This window comes from Ostrea edulis, chromosome 5 (assembly GCF_947568905.1).
Source record: "Ostrea edulis chromosome 5, xbOstEdul1.1, whole genome shotgun sequence".
Classification (NCBI taxonomy): Eukaryota; Metazoa; Mollusca; class Bivalvia; order Ostreida; family Ostreidae; genus Ostrea; species Ostrea edulis.
In genome coordinates this window covers 48,707,999-48,728,252 of record NC_079168.1, presented here as the reverse complement: position 1 = coordinate 48,728,252, position 20,254 = coordinate 48,707,999, and the positions used below count along the sequence as shown (strand labels likewise).

Below are 20,254 nucleotides of genomic sequence, written 5' to 3'. Positions count from 1 at the left end.
CAGGAGTTTTATCCTCGGGTGCATGAGAAGGTTGGACTGTTTGTGTTTCATCTGTTTGCACAACTTCGTTCTCATCCTTTTCTGAACAATCATATTCTACACAAACTGTGACTGTTTGATTATCTCCATCTTGTTTTGAATATATTTTGATATTATTCATTACATCGTCATTTTCATCATCTGTATTGTAACTCATAGAATCTGACATCTCAACTGGTTCAAGTTTGACATTGACTGGAGTTGTATGAATTTCGGATAACTCTTCTTTTACATAATTTCCAGTATCAAGGGATACAGATGGATTATCTTCTTCTATCCTTTCAGATTTAATTTTCACTTCATACATACTTGGGTCAGAATTTGGATGTGTGTTGTTGGGGTGCAGTGGTCGTTTCAGGATCTCAATATCTGCCTCATCTGACTGCTGTGTAACTGTCAATGAACTTGCATAATTGCAGGATAGATTAGATAAACCATTGTCAAGATAGTACTTCAAACCATGAAATCCTAGTCGCTTCAATGCATCATCTAGTCCTACTGGAATTATATTTATTTCCTCGCCGTATATAAAATCTACAATTGTTGACAATACATCTCCACTAATGTTCAACAGTTCTATTTTTGAGGTCTCATTTCCACATCCTTTGTATTTATTTGATTGAAGAGTTCGACTGTCTTCAAACGCTGCAACCCAGACACAACTATGAACCCGATATTTTGTGCCGTCATCGGAGAACACTTCCAAATCACACAAAACATTATTCTGACGCATCATTCGTAATTTCTTCATGATGAAGTAATTAATGTCTTGATTCATTTTTCTCTGTCGTCTCAGTCGTCTCTGGTGATGAAATACTGGTCCTTAATGTAACTCATCTGTATTTTCTATGCCATTCGCAATAAATTCAGCTGAACCGACTTCCTTGACGTTACAACATTGGCCAATGAGCCCCCTCCTTTCAGGAAAATTTTCCAATCAACGTAAAGGGGAATATTTATCTTGAGCCAATGAAAACTGTCCTTGCAACTTGCTACATGCGACGAAACTTCCGGTAAAACATAAACATTACTTGACAGAGATGAGAGAATGGAGAAAGGAGAGATAGAGCAGATTTTTGCCTATATATTAATTGCATTAACATTTGTGATAATTCTAAAAAGGTATTGAAATACTTTCAAGTACATTTTCAATTGTGTCTAAGCCACGGAACAATCACTAGAATCACATTTCAGATGTAGATCTAATTCTTTTATTTCCAGATCAGATAGTTGGTAAAATGGTAATCCGAGATTCCTCTGACTCTTACCCCCGCTTTTATATTTGACATGTGCGGGGGAGAGTCAGAGCGGACTCCATATTGAAAAGTGGGAATTCAGCGACACCATCTGGTGTCGCTGCTTTACCAACCTCTTACAACTATATTTCGCGGACCCATCTTCCAAGACGCGAGGATTCAGTTATCGGAAGATTATTCTACAAATACATCATGATTAATACGATGCTATCGCCGTTTAAACGATGGAATTTTGTGTTTACATGTGCTGACGTCATGCGCAAAGAAATCGAATGGCGAGGCGGCGACCTAATTCAAGTGATGCTCTATTTGTCGGTGTTAGGGCCGTTTAAACGGCGATAGCATCGTATTAATCATGATGTATTTGTAGAATAATCTTCCGATAACTGAATCCTCGCGTCTTGGAAGATGGGTCCGCGAAATAAAGTTGTAAGAGGTAGGTAAAGCAGCGACACCAGCTGGTGTCGCTGAATTCCCACTTTTCAATATGGAGTCCGCTCTGACTCTCCCCCACAGAAGTCACAAAATAAAAGCAGGGTTAAGAGTCAGAGGAATCTCGGATTAGTAAAATGGGTACTGTAAAAACCGGGCCGGGTCACCTTCGTAAACCGATTTCTTTAGTTTCTTTCGTTGATATATCTTTGTCTGTTTTGAATTTTACAGAATATATTCTTAATGATACATTTAGTCTTCGGTACAAAATTTAGCACATATATTAAATATAGTACCTACAGATAAAGAATGCAATGATTATATAAAATCTGGTTGGTAAAATGGGTAGCGAGACCAGAACACACATTGTTGCATATTTTCTATAAACTATGCACCTGCATGCTGCTGAAAACTTTGCATTTTTTCAATTCATAGAGAGTTTTTGAATTTGATATTCAATGCATTATTTGACCATTTCAATGCCTTTTATTTTACTTATCGGCGATTTTTCCAAAACCGGGCCAAGAGGAAACTGGATGCGGTTGACTTGGGCTGGTGTTATTTATTCCGATTTAATTGCTAATGTTTTTGATTAATTAACCGTAATTGTGAGATCAAAGTGATATCCATTCATAATCTATTAGTAATACTTATCATTTCCATTAGTGGAACTCTTCAAATTAAAGGCGCGTAAAGTCGTGCTACCGGGACAACATAATGTAAACACATTACTTAAGCATACGTAATATGAATTATGGTATCGAATACATATTATAATCGACTGCAAACCACAACACTGATTAAAATTGTAAAGTCAAATTTAGGAATTGATTATTCTTACAAGAAAACAGACGAACTTATTAAACTATGTGAGGGAGAGATGGTACTAAATTTGCCAAATCTGACCGATATTTATTAAAGCATCAATCGCAAGAAGAACTGTGAAGGGAAAAACCTATATGCACTAACAACACAAGAACTTTTCTTGTAATTAATATTATTTTAAAGTTATTCTGTCAGACTATGAAGACATTCTATTTTATCATACAATTAGGACAGGTTCATATGGCATGGACTTTGTAATTGTACATGTACACCCCGCCCCCCCTCAATTCCCATATTTTAGAACAAGTTATACATATTCCAAACTGCATTTTTTTTTTAGACACTTATAACACTAATTAGCACAACTAATGCATTTCTAAACTGCATCGAAACTATTTTGAAAATTACAAAATATTGATGGACTTAGAACAGAGAACATCGATTGTTGTTTGGAATGTTTAAAATAGGTGTGGTGGAGTTTAAAAAACATGTAACATCTTTTTAATAAAATAGTGTTAGAATATCTGAAAAATGCAGTTTGACCAATAGTCATTTTATTTTAAAACACAACATGAATTTTAACTCTTAAAGGGGGGATGTGTTGCTATGAACGTTTTGTTTATGTCCCAGTAATCTCGCACTTGCTCGTGAGACTTGTGCATTTTCTTACCAATGACGCACAAGAGTCATCAAAGCGCGATAACTCTAACGAGCTGGTAATGAGAAGTATTGATGGGAAGCTGAATTACGTTCAGGATGTGTCAAAGATGAAAGTGACAGCTAACACCCTCATTTTATTGGGAATTTTAATGTTCGGCCATGGGTTACCCGTATCCGGTTTCCTTTTGACCCGGGTTTTAATGAATCATAAATATGAAATATATAAGACTCACATAACAGATACTGCAGCATTTTGATGATAAATTATCATGACATTTATCTAAATCATGTCTGTCTGGTTTCATTGTTGTGTAACATATATCAGTTGTAATCACAGAAAAATGTGTATTTTTTCTCGCTACCCATTTTACCAACTAGAAATAAACAAATGTTGATATTTTCACAGTGAAGCAAAATGATGCTGTAAGTCTTGTAGCGAAGATCCAATGCATCATCCAAATTAAGATTAAGAAGTTTCACATCAAACGAAAATAAAGTAACGAAGAAAACTAAAAAATTCGGATTACGAAGGTGACCTGGCCCGGTTTTTTACTACCCATTTTACCAACTATCTCCAGGTCAGGAGTTTGAAATTTTATCTGTTTATCGATAAAGTCAATGAGATTCACTCGATTGACCAAGCCATGAGCTATGCGCTATGCATAGCTCATGGCTTGGTCAATCGAGTGAATTCTATTGACTTTAATGACAAAATTGCGAACTCCTGTTTCCAGCTTCCGAGTTATACATTTTTTTAAAAAAATTATTTTTTGTACTCGACCATGTCCAGATAGTTTTGATATGCCACAAAAGATAAACACAAAACGGTGCAGCCCATAGACACTTCAGCCCAAACGTTTTGGCCCTAAAACTTCTTTAGACACTTTGACCCAAAGACATTTCGGCCCATTTTTTTTTTTCCTTCCAGACACTTTAGCCCTTTTTTCCCCTCCTTATATCACCCGTTTATTACATCTCAACAGCAAACGTATATAGTACATCGACACTATCCAAGTATTGATATTTCTAAAGTCCCTCAAAAGCATCCAAAAATGAACAATAGAGTTTAAACTTTGCCACTCCTCTAACCACAAATACACAACTTCCAAGATATCAGCTCTTCTGTGATGGAGGTACATTCAGTATTCTTGGGTGGGTACAAGATGTATACATGTATTATAGACTAGCTATGCAAATAAGGATAAAAGCATAAATTTTGTTTAAATCAGCCGTTGGTATACATTACACTGACCATATCAAGAATAATATTTGTTTCAATTAGGCCATTAGATTAAATGTGAAATTATTTTTTATTTCCTCTTTTGTACAAGTGATACTTTCATAAAAAAAAAAAGATGGTGATTATTGCTTTTTGTTTTAGCTATTTATTATTAAATACTAATAAACTTACTAAAATTGCATGTCCCAGAAGTTTGGGTGGTTGCATGATGTCTGATAGTCAACTTTTAGTCAATATATGAAGACAGCGATAAGCATTTGTACCCAAAGAGTGTGGACAAAGGTATGTTTTGCGTCTCACTGTGCGCAAGAGTTCCACAGAGGGAAAGAACTATTTGGCAACTCGGAAATTGCGTATTGCTTTTGCATTCACTGCTCCTATGAACAGTTGAACACAGATTACTGTACAGTGAAGTAGGTTGGGGCCACAATAGGGATCAAAGTTTTACAGGCAAATATAAGGAAAATCTTTAAATATGGAACAAGATAACTCAGGTGAGCAGTGTGGCCCTTGGGCCTCTTATTAAATCAAACTGATAAATGATACAAGAAAAAAGTGTTACCAAGGAAAGATCGTCTCAAGAATCACAAGTCTACATCTACAATATGTCAAATTCATATGCATGCCGGTATCCTCATATAGTGTAGAGTCAAGTGTATTCAAACCATGACAACCTCCAGGGTAAGGGTGGAAATTAAAGTTTTACACAAGAATAATTGTTAGAAATTTTGAAAATCCTCAAGAACTACAAAGGCACAAATTGTCAAGTAATGACATATAATGTATATTCAAGGTAATTCAGCTGGATGTTGTGGCCCATAAGACTTTTTTGTAATTCCCAACATATTATGAAATTAGAAAGAAATATTTATTGTAGAATATGTTTATGCAAGAATTTAATGCACTGAATAAAAACATTTTCCACTTTATACAAATTATGATTGAAGTTATTTATGATTGTTTGAAGAATCATTTCTTGTAGATTTAATTGGGAAGAAATAATCTTGCAAAATGTAAATGCAGTTCATCATCCAAAATCAACACAAGAAGTTCATGTGCAAGAAGTTTTCAATCCATTCCACATTGCTTTTTCAAGCCAGTTCAAGAGCAGCATAAAAGGTACATCAGTTGTATTGCTGGTCACTATGGAGTGGTTTGTAAACAAACCGTTGAAATTTGTTTGTGGGATTTCTTAAGGATTAAACAAGTTATAGTTGTTACCATTTAACGATAGCTATGGCAATAGTGGTACAGTAATGGACAGCTCAAGTTTTTTTGTAGAGCAGCATCTACAAAATGAGTTTAATATTGAAGTGAATGGATTAATAAACATTGAATTTAAAATGCCTCAATTTACAGTTGTGTCCAAGACTGTATAATATAAAGGATTATTAGTATATTGCAACTGTAGCAGTGAAAATTTACTATATATTTATTTTACCTGAATTTCATTATCAAATCCTTAAGTCCTTACTGAATCATTTCTCTGTAAATGTCAATGGGGGTTTACTGCTTAAATATTGAATTCCCAAAGATATGAAAACATTTTGCATTATGAATGTTGCTGAAGACATACTTATTGAAACAGTCTCAAAATATAATTTTAAAATGATAATTGTCTTAGTTCTGCCTTCTATGCATATAAATTACTGATAGGAGTAATTTTGAAAAGTAACTTAAGAATTGTTATAGCAACAGTGTATTAGTGGATTCTGGATTTATTAAAGTCTCTAGTCACAACTAATTAATGATAATAAAGTCAAGTGTTGTGACTATTGTAAATTGGCATATAGTTAGTCACAACATTTGATTTTATTATAATATTGTTAATCAATTGTGACTGAAGTCTTTTTTCAACAGCTTTGTAAATTCCAAAAATTAAAATAATTCCAGAATCCATTAATACTGTGTTATGGGTATATTTAATGATCTGCTCTACATTTTGACATCATTCTAATGCAAAGACTAACTAAATGTTATTTATACACACATGTACATGTATGAGCATCAGCCTAAATCACACACTGCAAAGAATCCATGATTCTAAAATTTTAGCACAGAGATGGATTTCAAAAATAGTATGATGTGTGGAATAACCTTAAGAATATATATATATACATATGGAGAAAAGTATCCCATTAACAAAGTTACTCCTTTGTAACATTTTTGAAAACAGCAATAATTTTGAATTTAGTAAAGCAATTTGGTCTTTACCTTTGTTTACAATATACCTGTATTCAATTGTCTATTGTCCACTCTGTTGGCTGAGAGTCTCACTTCCAACAAAATTGCAAGTTTTGAACACAGTGTTTTAGCTCTTTATTTAACCTGTACAGTTTCACAAATTAGGTTTACTTTTCTTGCACATCGAAATTATGGGTCCTCCATAAGTCTCAAATGCAATCCGATGGCAGGTTATTGGAATGCCTGAAGCAGGTATGTCATTGAGACAAATTTGTCATCACCATTTAGCCATCTGTAGACAATTAATGAATGATGTCAAAGATCGTGCAAGATCTGGAAGACCCTGTAAAACATCTGTTCAAGAGTACAATGCACTCAGAAGGATAATTAGATGAAATGTTTTACTAATAGCTCGATTTCATGAAAAGAATGGTTGCCACATTGTTTGCTTTAAATGAGAACAGTGTGGAATTGACTGAAGTCATTTGGCTATCATGCAGGAAGACCCATAAAGAGACTTCCCTACATCCAACCACAAAGTATCACAAATGCAATGGTGTTAAGCTCGCCAACATTTGAACCTAACCTCATGGAGGAAAGTCCATTGGTCAGATGAGAGTCACATTTTGCTACAATCACATGGCAAATGTGTGTGTAGTGACAATCTATAGCTGCATATGCTGAATGAAATATTGGAGAGACAATTTCATTTTGTGGTGGATCAGTTATAGTGTTGGACTGTGTTTCCTTTGACTGTAAGCTGGATATTTTCAGTTAGGAGCAACCTTAATGTACAAAATTACCAGAAGGACATTCTTGCTGCAAGTGTTGTGCCTCATTTTGACAATCGTCCTCTTCGACCGAGGCCATTGCTCATGGATGACAATGCCAGACCACATCTTGCTCTTTCTGTGCAGGATTTTCTCTGTAGAAAATCAGTTGTGACACTACCATGGCCTGCTCAAAGTCCACATTTGAACCCTTTTGAGCACATTTGGGATATCATTGGTCACCAAGTTTGTCAAAGGACACCGTGGATTCAAACATTCGATGAACTGACACAGGCACTGCATCAGGAGTGGCAAGCTCTACACAACGTCAAATTCAACGTTTGATCAGAGACTTAAAAGACACCTAGAGTCTGTCATTCATGTGAATGGAACTTACACTACATACTGAAAAAGAAACCTGTTTAGTTTTAAGTTTACTTAATTTGCTTTAATGGGACATGAAGGTTGCAAACAATGCAGAAAAAAAGCACAACCCGTGTTTGCAGATTATGCAATTTTTTTCTGTAATGTTTGCAATCTTCATTTCTTGTTAACCAACCAAAGAAAGACATTTCATTATTTATATTTTTCTGTATTTTTTTGAAAATATATAAATGCTTTCAAGTATGTAAAATAGGATATAATTGACCAGTAAGTTATTCAAATGTAACAGCTGAAAATCACCTGACCTTGACTTGTATTCATATTTGGTAATGATTCCCATATCTGAATGATGGTAAAAGGAAACAGTCCAAGAAGGACAAATTCTAGACTCATAAAATAAACCATCATATCATTTATTATTATAAATTAAAATAACTGGGGAAAAATAGAAGAGAAAACATATGTTCCAACAATTTCGTTAATGGCACAAAATTGGTTAAGGAGTTTGTGGAGTATATATATACTTGTATTCACATGTGCTCTAAAAAACCTGATCTAGCTAGATTGAAACAAAATGTGTCTTCATAGTTGCAATTGACAAGCAATGAATTTCAATAGAAATTACCCTGGTAAGCAGAATACTAACAGCGTATGTTTAATATAACATGTTCACCTTATCTATCTTTATTAATAGACAATAGATAGATAATAGACAAATTATAGACATTTGAATAGACAGAAGCAGTTATTTACTGTAAATTTTCCTTAAAATATCATGTCTTCTTATCTTAGAAAAAGAATTATCTTAGAAAAATAATGACAATGAATGTACATTTACTGATGGTGTTTTACATTTTTAGAGATCAAGTGATGCTATTAAAAATTAACGTCAAACTTGAAAATTGTTACCTGGAATTCATCTTATAGTGATAAGGCAAGAGAGAGAAAATGGTGTCGCAATATTTTTTCCCATGTGTATATACATGTATATATCCAAGACTGATATTCCTAATAACTATATTTTTATCTCTAGACCAAATGCATTTAATTTCCATTCATTTGATTAGATAGAATATTCTTTTATAGATGACCTGAATCTCCAGTTGTCACTTGTGAAGCCAGCTTTTGTAAGCCTCTTCTGGGGAGCAGAAATAGATGAATTTTACAAGGAAATTCAACATCCATGGCAGGTTCTTCACGGCAGAATTCAAGAAGGACTCTTTCTTGGGGAAAAGAAAATGGGAAACACCAATTATTTAGAGAAGTACTGCAGAACAAAAATATACATTTTGTTGTTGTGCATATTAAGTTTGAGGACCTGTGTAAATGAATTCTAGTAATGTATTATATTGCACTTATTAAGTACTATACACTGTCAAATTCTACAAATTATATTCCAGGTCCCAAATATGTGAAAACTCTGAATGGCAGATAGAAATACCAGTGAATGTAAAACAGCATAGTGAAGCTTCCCCAAGGAAAACTTACCCTGCTGTTGTAGCCTGTACTCTGGAGGAACCATTGACAGAGGATTTGCAGATTGTAAGGAAATGTTGAAACACTGAGATCCATATTCAATATCTCTAGGCCCCACATTGAAAATATGGGAGCCTTATAGGAAATCATATTGACCTCCTGTTCATCCATCCATCTGTCTTTCCAACACTTTTGTTGTAATGTACATGTAATAACTCCAACCGTTTTCCCTGTAATGTTTTCAAGTTTTGTACAGAAGACAGTACTTTGCAATTCGAGGAAGACACCTATAAAATTTGGTGTCCTTCTGCTTTGTACTTCTGTAAGTATATCCATTGTGACACTTTAACTCAAGCAATTTTCAAATCTTATACAGAACGAGTTGACCATAAGAGAACGACACCAATTTATTAGGGCCCTGCATTGATGTTTTAATGCAGGACCACAATGGAAACTAGCTATATGCTAATTTGTGTTATCCTGGATAAATAAAGGCTATTATTATCATTATTATGCAAAAGGACTATAGGAATCCCATTGTCCATTATTACTTTTGTTGTAACACAATATCTTTTCAACATTAAGCTTTCATATTTCTTACAAAGGTAATTGACTATTAAAGACAGACACCTATAGATTTTGATCTCTCTGTCCGACTGTCTGTAGTACATTAATTAATTTAGACAGTAATTAGGGAATCCGATTTTAAGGGGCTGAAAGTCTGCGATTTCAATTCACGAAAGCTTGTTATCGAAAAACATATAAAAAAGCTTAATTAAAGAGAAAAATTTACACTAAAACAATATGCCCCCTTTCTGGGATGGGGAGACATAATAATAGAATTACTATAAAGTCTTCCATTGGAAATATTTATCAATACAAATTGTCATCAGAAGAAACTGAGTAAACGGTATCTCTCAAAGTCAGTTTGGTAATATAATAATAAAATAAGACAGGTATTACATTAGCGGTTGATATTGCAGGTGATATCTACTTTGTGAACCACGTGTGTAATCCATTGGAAAGGGATTACATTAGCCGGTGCATTCTCAATGTAATAGGGATTACATAAGCTGGCAGAGATTACATTAGTCTGTGTTAAGTATGGAAAAACTGTGGATTCTATGAAATTCCTGTTAAAAGTACATGAACTGGAACAAAACAAGAAATTCATTGTGTCACCTGTGATGGCATCATCAATCATGGCACACTGTAAATTACATGTATTTCCTTTTCAAACCATATGTGTAGTGTTAAATCATGCAGTGTCAGTATCTTTCATTCATAAATTACTGAACTATGGGAATAGTAAGCGTGAGGGTAATTTATACAAAAATCTTGTAATCGTATTTTAAAGTAAATAACAGTCACTCGTAAATTGCGGCGTTTACAGTAAATTAATTACGGAAGACAAGGGACTGATGTATTTATTGTCAGATAGGTATCTTCACAATAAACAACTTTGCTTATGAAATACATTATAAATTCATCTTTTTTCAGTAACGTCAAAAGTTTTTGTTGTTTTCTGGTCCCTAAATGTAGCCCCCCTTTTTTGGTATCAAATGAATGCCTGTGCATGTTGGTACAATTTTCATTCAAAATATCTTCATAAAATGTGTACAGTTTATGAAAGAAAACATGTGGAAATTTATGAAATGTTAACAATGCCTTATTGAGCCACAATGGGCCCTGGCACCTTACAATTCAGATTTACTGAAATGCAATATGGCATAAGTGTAAACATTTAACTCTCTACCAAAGACATCTTAGTTCCCTCTATTTATTACTTTTGTAGGAGATGCATGCAGAAAATCGTATTTAAGATTCAGAAAAGCTTCAAATTTTTGAACCAGAAGTGACATATTCTAAATTTAAAAAGGCATGAAAGTTTATATTATGTTTAATAATGTCTGAAAGTTTCATGAAAATCGAATGGGTAATTTTTGCACTATCATTGTCCCAAAATTTGTAATAAAAAACAACAACACAAAAACCACAAAAGGAAGGGGGGGGGGGGTATCCTAAGAAAGAGCTGAAAACAGAAGACCTTAATAATATCATTGATGATAGCAAATCATAATCAAAAGAAACTGAGTAAACAAACTTAGTTTAGGGGATTGAATCATACAACAGAAAGGTATTATATTTGGTGATATCTACATTATCAACCACTTTTGTAATCAATTGGAAAGGGATTACATTTGCAACCGCTTAATGTAATCAGGATTACATTAGTTGATGGGGATTACATTAGTTGGTGCTACATGGGTACAAGTAACTACTGTTGGTGATTTTCAGCATTGTACTCTGTGTTTCACTTACCTACATCTCCAGGGCATAGCCACATCTAGTGTTGCCCATTGCATTTGCTTTTTATATGCCCGTCTTTAGACAGGACATATTTTGGTACAGTGATGTCTGTACGTCTGTCCATCCATTCAGGGTTTTCTGTTTCAATTTTCATTTTGTCACATATCAAGCTGAAACTTACTATGTAGCTTTTTTATATGGGTCACTCCAGATCATGTTGCAATTTTGACTTCGTTTGCAGGAGTTTTGCCCCTTTATCTGAAAAATTAATGTTATATGGAGGTTACATAATTTGTCCAGCTAACTCCTCCCACAATTCTAAAGGGAGGACCTTCTTATTTTACAGAATGTTGGTAACTAAGGGTATTGAAGATGTGCCTATGGCAAAAATTTTGAGTTCCTTCAATTTTTGAAAAAATTACATGTAAAGTTGTTAAATTTATAGATTTTGCATATATACCCTTGCACAAGTACATTTTAATGTTACATTAAAGAATTCAAATTCTGTGAAATTCAAACCAATGATCTACACATTTATAGGTTAACCCATATATCAAATAAGCTACTCTGAATAGATATGAAAATCTATAAGACCAGGTAACATATTGCTGACCTTCCTTTATTCATATGTTAGGAAACAAAGTATGTCACAATTTGATGATGGTTGATACTATCTTAAGTAAAGTTCTACAACTCCTGGCAGTTTAGCCATGTTTGATAATTAATGTCACTGTGTACGGTACTCTTGTTAAGTCATCTGAGTCACTCAGGTCACCTATTGGGTCTGTGTCTGTTGTTGTCATTCATGCATGAACAATTGAACATTTTTAACTTCTTGATAACTACCCTTCCAATTCTTTTCCAATTTGGAATGTAGCATCTTTGAGACAGGGGAACATGAATCGTAAATTTCAGGACTCCTGCATCCCTTGGGCCTTAGGGGTGGTGCAAAAATTTACTAATTTTCCAAATATGTGTATCTTCTGTGCAATTGCACATCTGTAAGAAAAACTAAATTCATAGTCAAGTAGAACAGGAAGGTCTTTGTAATGTTCATGATCCCAGGGTGGGATTTTTGGATCAGAGCAGAGTCATTGGAAAAAGGGGATTAAAAGTCAATGGCGCATTCAGGATTTTCGAAAAAGGAGGGCCCCACATGTGAAAGTCAAGTATGCCAAAATACTCAGCCATTTTGGGTGCCAAATCTGGAGTTTTATTCACATTATTTTGTAAATTTGTGGGGAAAACAAGAAGAGGGGCTCCAAATCCGCCACTGAATATGTGTTTGTTGATAATTGACCCTTTGGTTGATTGTATCTTGTTCAATGTAGATCCTCTCGAGAATTTTTCACTCATATGGAGAGGTTAGACCTTAGGGGTGTTAGGGGTGGGGCAAAAAAAATGCCAAAAGTAAGAAAGACTAAATGCATAGTCATGTAGAGCAGGAAGAAACTATAAATTTCTTGATCCCCAAAGTAGAGGTTCTGACTCCAGGATGGGACCAAATTTGGCATATAGTGTTTAATATGTAAAACATTCAGGTTAGATAACATGTTTTATGTTATTGATACTAAATTGAAACTACATGGATATTTAGAAAGAGATGGTAGCCCTTTATCAAAATTGTAATTTTTTTTATCCCAGGGGTAGGGGTTTTGGTAACATGATGAGGCCATTTAAGTAGTCATAGTGATTATTTATCATTTGGAAGACTTCTTTAATTTTGCCGATACTGTATAAAAACTAAATGCAAATTAAGATAAAGCAGAGAGGGGTGTACCACAGGGGCTAGGGTAAATATTCTTTGTAACTGTGAGTCAGTGTTACCACATACATAGAAACACCCCCACCCTAATTATAAAATGGGCTTAACCCCTGTTTCCCTGAGATATAAAATATTGTACCTTGGCAAGTTTTATAGAATTATGTATTTCATTACAGGTCATAATGTTGTCTGTCTTACATATTAAAGATACACAAGTTCGTCTGGATTCACAAGTTTTATTCCAGTATCTTATCACCAACGAAGATAAAGTAACCACTCTACATGTAAGTCAACTATCATCTAAATCAATATCACCACGAGACATCAAGTAAAACAGAGGTAAACAAAATATCCTAAAACATTATGTGCATACAAAGGGCTTTTCAATGTCATTCGACATGAACATTTCTAAGTGCTTCATAATATCATGTTTTGACAAAATTATCAATATGCAAAGTTTTACAATTACATTGCAGACCATTTTTGTTAAAATGAGTAGTCACATTTAGAAATGAACTGAACTAAAAGTGGGTTTTGTCAGTGCAAGGACTTTTCTTGTTGCATACATCAATCTAATTAAAATTAGATGTTAGATCCGCTCGTGTACTCGCATACATAACGTTATGTATGCGAGTACGCGAGCGGATCTAACATCTAATTTTAATTAGATTGTGCATACATGGGCTTGTTTTGTTTTGTTTTTCGTTTAGGAAATATCAAAGTTAGAGAATCTGGAACAAATCACATTGAATCAATGTATACATGTATTTACTTGAATTATTTCTAAAAAGAACTTGTAAATATAATGTTACAGTTTAATAACTGGCTAGAGGCATCCGCTACAAAATGATGGTGTATCAATACTAAGATATAGACAACAGGGCTGAATTGTCTTTGTGCAGTCTGTCTCACTTCAGATTTTATAGTCAGGAACTTCAATTCTTATTTTGTAGCCTTATTATGTGTCAACAGAAAGTTCAAGTGCAGAGACTGAGAGACGCTGCTACAGCGATCCACAATTCCAGCAGAGTACTAGTGGAAACAGTGAAGAACAAGTTACCGACCCTGTTGATGTAGACTCTTGCTGTGTATGTCAGAGTGCGGAAATGATGATTGTACTACTACCATGCCGTCATGGATGTGTGTGTAGCACATGTGTAAATAAATTAGACAAATGTCCCGTGTGTAGAGAAGTGTTCACTTCATATTTCAGAATAAAAAAGCACAACCGCCAAGAGTTTGTGAAAGAAGAGCAGAATTCAGAACATATTGCAAATCCGCGTACAATTGCAACAAACAGTTGGTGGGAAAGATTTAATGAGAAACTGAATAGTTTTTTTGGATTTACATAATAAATACTCAAATATATTGTGTTATTTTTGACAAATTATAGTAAGAGAGCATTATTGTGTTATACGAACATTGTCTTTCGTAGTTTGCTGTTGAACAGCAGAATTTAACATCAGTTTAGGTATTGACCAGCTGCTACTAGTGCCCTATCATTGTCATTCATCATCTATCAAAACTTTCTTAACTTAATTCTCTGAAACTACTAAATCAATATAAACTGGTTTATGAACAGTAAAACTCAGTTGTAACTGATGTAACGGGAAGGGAGAAAATGCAAGTAACCAGACCGGGATTAGAACCGGGATTCCCAAAATCTCTAGTCAGGTACTCTACCAACTGAGCTAACTTTCCACCCTGGTTCAAATCCTAGTATGGTCCGTTGCATTTTCTCCCTTCCTGTTTAATTTGGTGCCGTAGACCACCTAGATTTGCAGGTGAAAGTGCTGGCAGGGGCAAAAAGATTCAGAGTTAATGTTTTCAAATGTGAAGACATTTAAGGAGGGAGGGATGTAGCAGTCAGCTGGGTTCGATCACCAGTAGCCAGATAACTCAGTTGGTAGAGCACCTAACTGGAGATTCAGGGGGCCTAGGTTCAAATCTCGGTCTGATCCGTTGCACTTTTTCCCTTCCTGTTATTCTGAGAAATTGGTCATAAAGACATCTCAGTTACTTTGTATAAAGTATAATTTTGATATCTGCTATATTCTTCATATATTCCCAGTTATCAAGTTCATTGTTATTGTATTCCAAGTTCTTTAATTATTGGAAGATATCATCAATCTATTTGATGGATGCAACAATTCAATTAAAGATCTCTTCAAATAATTATTACTATCTTGAATTCTAAATGATATCAACAATTAAATTGATGCGTGCTACAATTCATTTGAAGAGAGCAGTAAATCAATTCCTGTATGCTTCAATTCAATTGATGCACACAACAATTGAAGTATTGCTCTCTTCAATTGAATTATTGTGTGCATCAATTCAATTAATGTGTGTAATAATTGAATTATTGCTCTCTACAGTTGAATTAATGACATCATTAATTCAAAGATGCCTAGAATAATTCTTGTAGAGAGAGCAACTATCTGATTAGAGATGTCTTCAATTCAATATATCCACAATTTAATTAGTGATCTCTTTAACTGAATTGTTGCTTTTTTAAAATGAATTCGAGCATTAATTCCTTATACAATACAAGATAAACTGTATCTTCAAATAATTTATACTAAGCTCTAAAATAATTTTCACAAGCAATATTTCCACCACAAGTCAGTTATTGTTCTCATCAAATTAATTATTGCTCTCATCAGTTCAAACGATGATCACATGAATTCAGTTGATGAGAGCAATAATTGATTTGATGTCACATAAATTCAATTATTGCACACAATAATTGAATTGATAATATCTTTAAATAATTAAAGATATCCTCAGTTATTTTAGTTTATGTTAGTTTGGTGCTCCATAGCTATATGTATGACTTAAACAAGCTCTAAGCTTGTTACCAAAATTGTAAAATTCATTATCCCTTTGTGTCACAGTGATTAATTAAGAGAGAGAGCTATCCAGGTTTTTGTGCCTAATCCTTCTGCATGATGGATTTGTCAATAAGATATGTTCAATTCAATACATTAATAAAGTTCTACAAGAGGAGGCTAAGTTTACCAATATATGTAAAATGCATAAGACTTTAGAGTTTGTATAGGAATCAAGTAAGCTGTCTATGCAGTATCTACACCAAGATCTAATACCTAACACAAAGGATGCATTGAGTTCAGGATTTGGGGGTGAGTGGAAATGTCAAAGTTGTGGATTTCTGCAGTGTATGCATATGTACACATTGAATAAATCCTCCCTCTATCCTTTTTCATTATAGTAACTCTGTATGCCCTATGTTTCAGCTGTAGAAAGTATTTGAAAAGTTGTTGCTGGGTTGCATCATGTTAAGACTCATGTGGACTTCTTGTTAAACATAAATTACAGAGCCTCCTCATGAAGATAATTTAAATAAGTACTCACTATTTTTATAGACCAGTTTACTGCTTTCAAATTTTTGTTGTATTGAAGCATTATAAGTAACAGTTGTGTTAAAACAAACCATCAATAATATATATGTAGTACAATGCATCCTCCCTATAAAACAAAACCTGTCCACGTGCAGTAAGCACTCGACAAGCAGCACTTAAAACTGCATGTGCAATAAATGTCATTTAAAGTATGTGGGTATTTGTCGGTATCATTGTGATAAAAAAAAAACTATAAACATTTCAAGAACATTTAACAAAAATGTTCTAGTAATAATAGATATAAGTTTGAAAGTGACAATTTTCATGACATGTCATTGAGATATCAAACACATTCAATAGGATGAATGGCAGATCACATTTATTTAATTCTTACAGAGATAATACATGTATAATGGACTAAATATTAGCAATGGCTGATTGTATCATATTGCAATTCATAATTCAAATAGACTAGTATTTAGTTATATGTATTTTATCAATATTCTCAAAGCATGGATGCATTCAGTAACAAAATATAAATTTGTTTTCATGTTCTGTCTTCAACAAGAGATATTTATTTGTTTTCGGATGGACAATATAGAATATGTATTAGAATGGGTATAATTTTAGCTTGCTGGGACAGAATGCCTGGAGAGCTATTGTAATAAATACACCCAACATTGTCAGCTAGTGTCCATGGAGAGCAGTTTAAAGTTTTTCGGGTGGTTTATTTCCAATAAAATTAATCCTACATGTACATGCATATTCAATCTTGCATGGATGATGTCAATAGAATATTTATGTACACAACCTGAGTTGTGATCGGATGCTGCATCTGAGTTACATTTACTATATAGGTGATCTGATAAGTTAAACCTTTATAGTTTAAGTTATATAGGAATTAATCTAACTTTAGGATGATATTTACTGTACATGGCTGAAATGGTTAGTGTTTGTTGTGTGAACATATTTAACTTCTAGATAACTACCATTCCAATTCTTTTCAAATTTGGTATGAAGCATTTTTGGGACAAGGGTAACTTGAATTGTGAATTTCAGGACTCCTGCACCCTCCAGCTGGATCCTTAGGGGCAGGGGAAAAAATTGGCAAATTTTCAAAAATCTTCTCTACAACTGCACATGTGTAAGAAAAACTAATTGAATGGTGATGTAGAGCAGGAAGACCTCTACCAATATTGTAAATTCCATGATCCCCTTGGTAGAGATTCTGACTGCAGGGTGGGACCAAACTTGATATATAATATTTATGTGTAAAACATTTAAAAAACATCTTCTTTAATGCTAAATTGAAACTAATGGAGATTGAGAATGAGCAGGTATAGCCCTTTACCAAAATTGTAAATTTCATTATCCCAGAAGAAGGGGTTTTGTTATAAGGGTGGGGCCATTTGGTTGGTGATTAAATGTGTTGACAATATTGAACATTTTCATATTCTTTGTAATAACTATTGTTTCAATTCTTTTTAAATTTGGTATGAAGCATTTTTGGGCCAAGGGTAACTTAAATTGTAAATTTCAGGACTCCTGCACCTCAGGGGCCTTGGGGCAGAGCAAAAACTGAAAGTCTGACCAATTTTCAAAAATGTTCTTCACTTTATAAGAAGAACTAAATGCATAGTGATCTAGAACAGGAAGGTCTCTACCCAAAATTGTAAATTTCATTACCCCCTGGGTAGAGGTTGTAACTTCAGAGCAGTGCTAAACTTGATATATACATGTATATATATGTAAGTATTTATGTGTCAAAAATTTTAAAAACATCCTCTTTAATGCTATTCATACTAAATTGAAACTAAATGGACATTTAGAAGGAGCAGGTTTTCCTTTACCAAAATGGTAAATTTCCTTATCCCGGGGATAAGGGTTTTTGGTTCCTGAGGGTGGGACCAAATATTATTATAGTGATTATTGTCTTTATCATTTGAAAGACTTCTCTAGGTTTGCTGATACTGTATAAAAACTAAATGCATATTTAGGAAAAGCAGAGAAGAATGTACTAAAATTGTGAATTTCACAAGCCCTTGGTTTTGACTTTAACTTAGGATATGGGTCCAAATTAGTCATGTATCATTTTATGTTATATATATTATATTATGTAAAGTCTTTCATCGGAACAGGCATTTTGGGGGGGCATTTAAGTATTAAGAACGCATCTTGTTTTATACTGTTGCTGAATACTAGAAGTAAGCTTGGATATTCTGAGCAGGAATTTTTTTCTAGGTTTCATAGCCCTTGGAACTAGTGTTACTTATATCTAGTATTCAGGTAACTGATAAAGCCTATGGGCCTCTTCTCTTGCTCAGTACTTATAAGCATAGTTTTTTTTATTCATCAACAATATGTTCTGTTTCATTCAAACTTGCATGGTTGATATATAATGATTTAGATGCTGCAACTAGAGGGCCATTTAATCGCAGTGATTTATGTGTTGTTTAATTAAATTGCACAGCTGATTCATAATAAAGATGCATACAACCACTATATAATCAGGATACTGCTTCTGATTTACATTTCCCAGGTAATCAGGGTAGAACAATTTGCAACAGGATCATCCACCATCAATATCAATACGACACATCTGGCTACTCTCCGTGTATGTAGCGATAAATACGCGAGGGGATCAAAGGGTCTAATCAAAATTAGATTTAAAAGTTTACAAAATATTTACAAGAATCTTGTAATTTCGGTATTGACACAGAGGTGCATGTTAGCGAACAGCAACACATATGGGTGGAAAATATAAAGAACACAGTCTGACACAGGGTTAATACCCCCCCCCCCCTTTCTCGTGGCGTTAAACATCTTTAGTACATATAATATACAGTACATAGAATTACCGAAATACCCGTGATTTACCAAAATACCCTCAGAAAACACAGAAATACCTCTAACCTACCGAAATACCCATTTTCTCTCTCCATTTTATATTATTGTAATTTAATTCATTTCTAATGAGATGGCCTTTTAATTCAATTCAAACATAATTTATCTGTTAGCCATTAGCTATTTCATGTATATTATGAAATAAATCTGTTAATTTTTCCTACTAGGGTTTTAAAATTCACCATAGTTTCATTGATTCTCTTTCAATTGATTTTTTTTTCTTCAACTGTATTTCTTTGGATTCAACACCTTTCGGCAAGATACTGGTACATACAATACAACGTCTCCATATTCATGAGTCATATATGAGTGAAATATTCTCGAGCGGGACGTTAAACAATCAATCAATCAATCAACCGGTACATGTACGAACTTTCACTTTATGTGCATGAATTGATCACAAATGAGGCAAACCCTTTAAACACACCGATCTTGTTCGCATTGTGATGTTATACATTTATGTACATATACCATCGATTGAGAACACAATGGATAAGAAACCCCAGTGTACCAGGTGTAAAGCTAAAATCAAATTTAAGTTCATTTATCTTAAAAATATCTTAGATGATTAAAAATCGATTTATTTTTCAAAAGGCTATGTTTGGGGGAAAATTGTTGAGAAAATTTATCTTCTTCACAGTTGTTTT

General features: G+C 33.9%; 1 protein-coding gene across 2 annotated transcripts; it reads left to right on the top strand.

The window, feature by feature from the left end:
- The first annotated feature begins 1,027 nt into the window (after positions 1-1,027).
- On the top strand, positions 1,028-14,709 carry LOC125652253 (cell growth regulator with RING finger domain protein 1-like). Of its 2 annotated transcripts, none has more exons than XM_048881303.2 (6): positions 1,028-1,161; positions 5,435-5,571; positions 8,877-9,054; positions 9,191-9,332; positions 13,518-13,625; positions 14,295-14,709. In XM_048881303.2, the coding sequence occupies exons 1-6, from the start codon at positions 1,088-1,090 to the stop codon at positions 14,691-14,693; spliced, it is 1,038 nt and encodes a 345-aa protein (XP_048737260.2). In that variant the 5' UTR covers positions 1,028-1,087; the 3' UTR covers positions 14,694-14,709. The 2 variants fall into 2 exon arrangements, with proteins under 2 accessions (XP_048737260.2, XP_048737259.2); XM_048881302.2 differs by having other exon boundaries at positions 5,420-5,571.
- Positions 14,710-20,254: the final 5,545 nt, after the last annotated feature.

Coding starts and splice junctions, on each gene's coding strand:
- LOC125652253 (XM_048881302.2), top strand. CDS start 1,088: ATGGAGAAAGGAGAGATAGAGCAGATTTTTGCCTATATATTAATTGCA. Junction 9,055..9,190: donor AACACCAATTATTTAGAGAA/GTACTGCAGAAC, acceptor ATTATATTCCAG/GTCCCAAATATGTGAAAACT. Junction 13,626..14,294: donor ATAAAGTAACCACTCTACAT/GTAAGTCAACTA, acceptor CTTATTTTGTAG/CCTTATTATGTGTCAACAGA.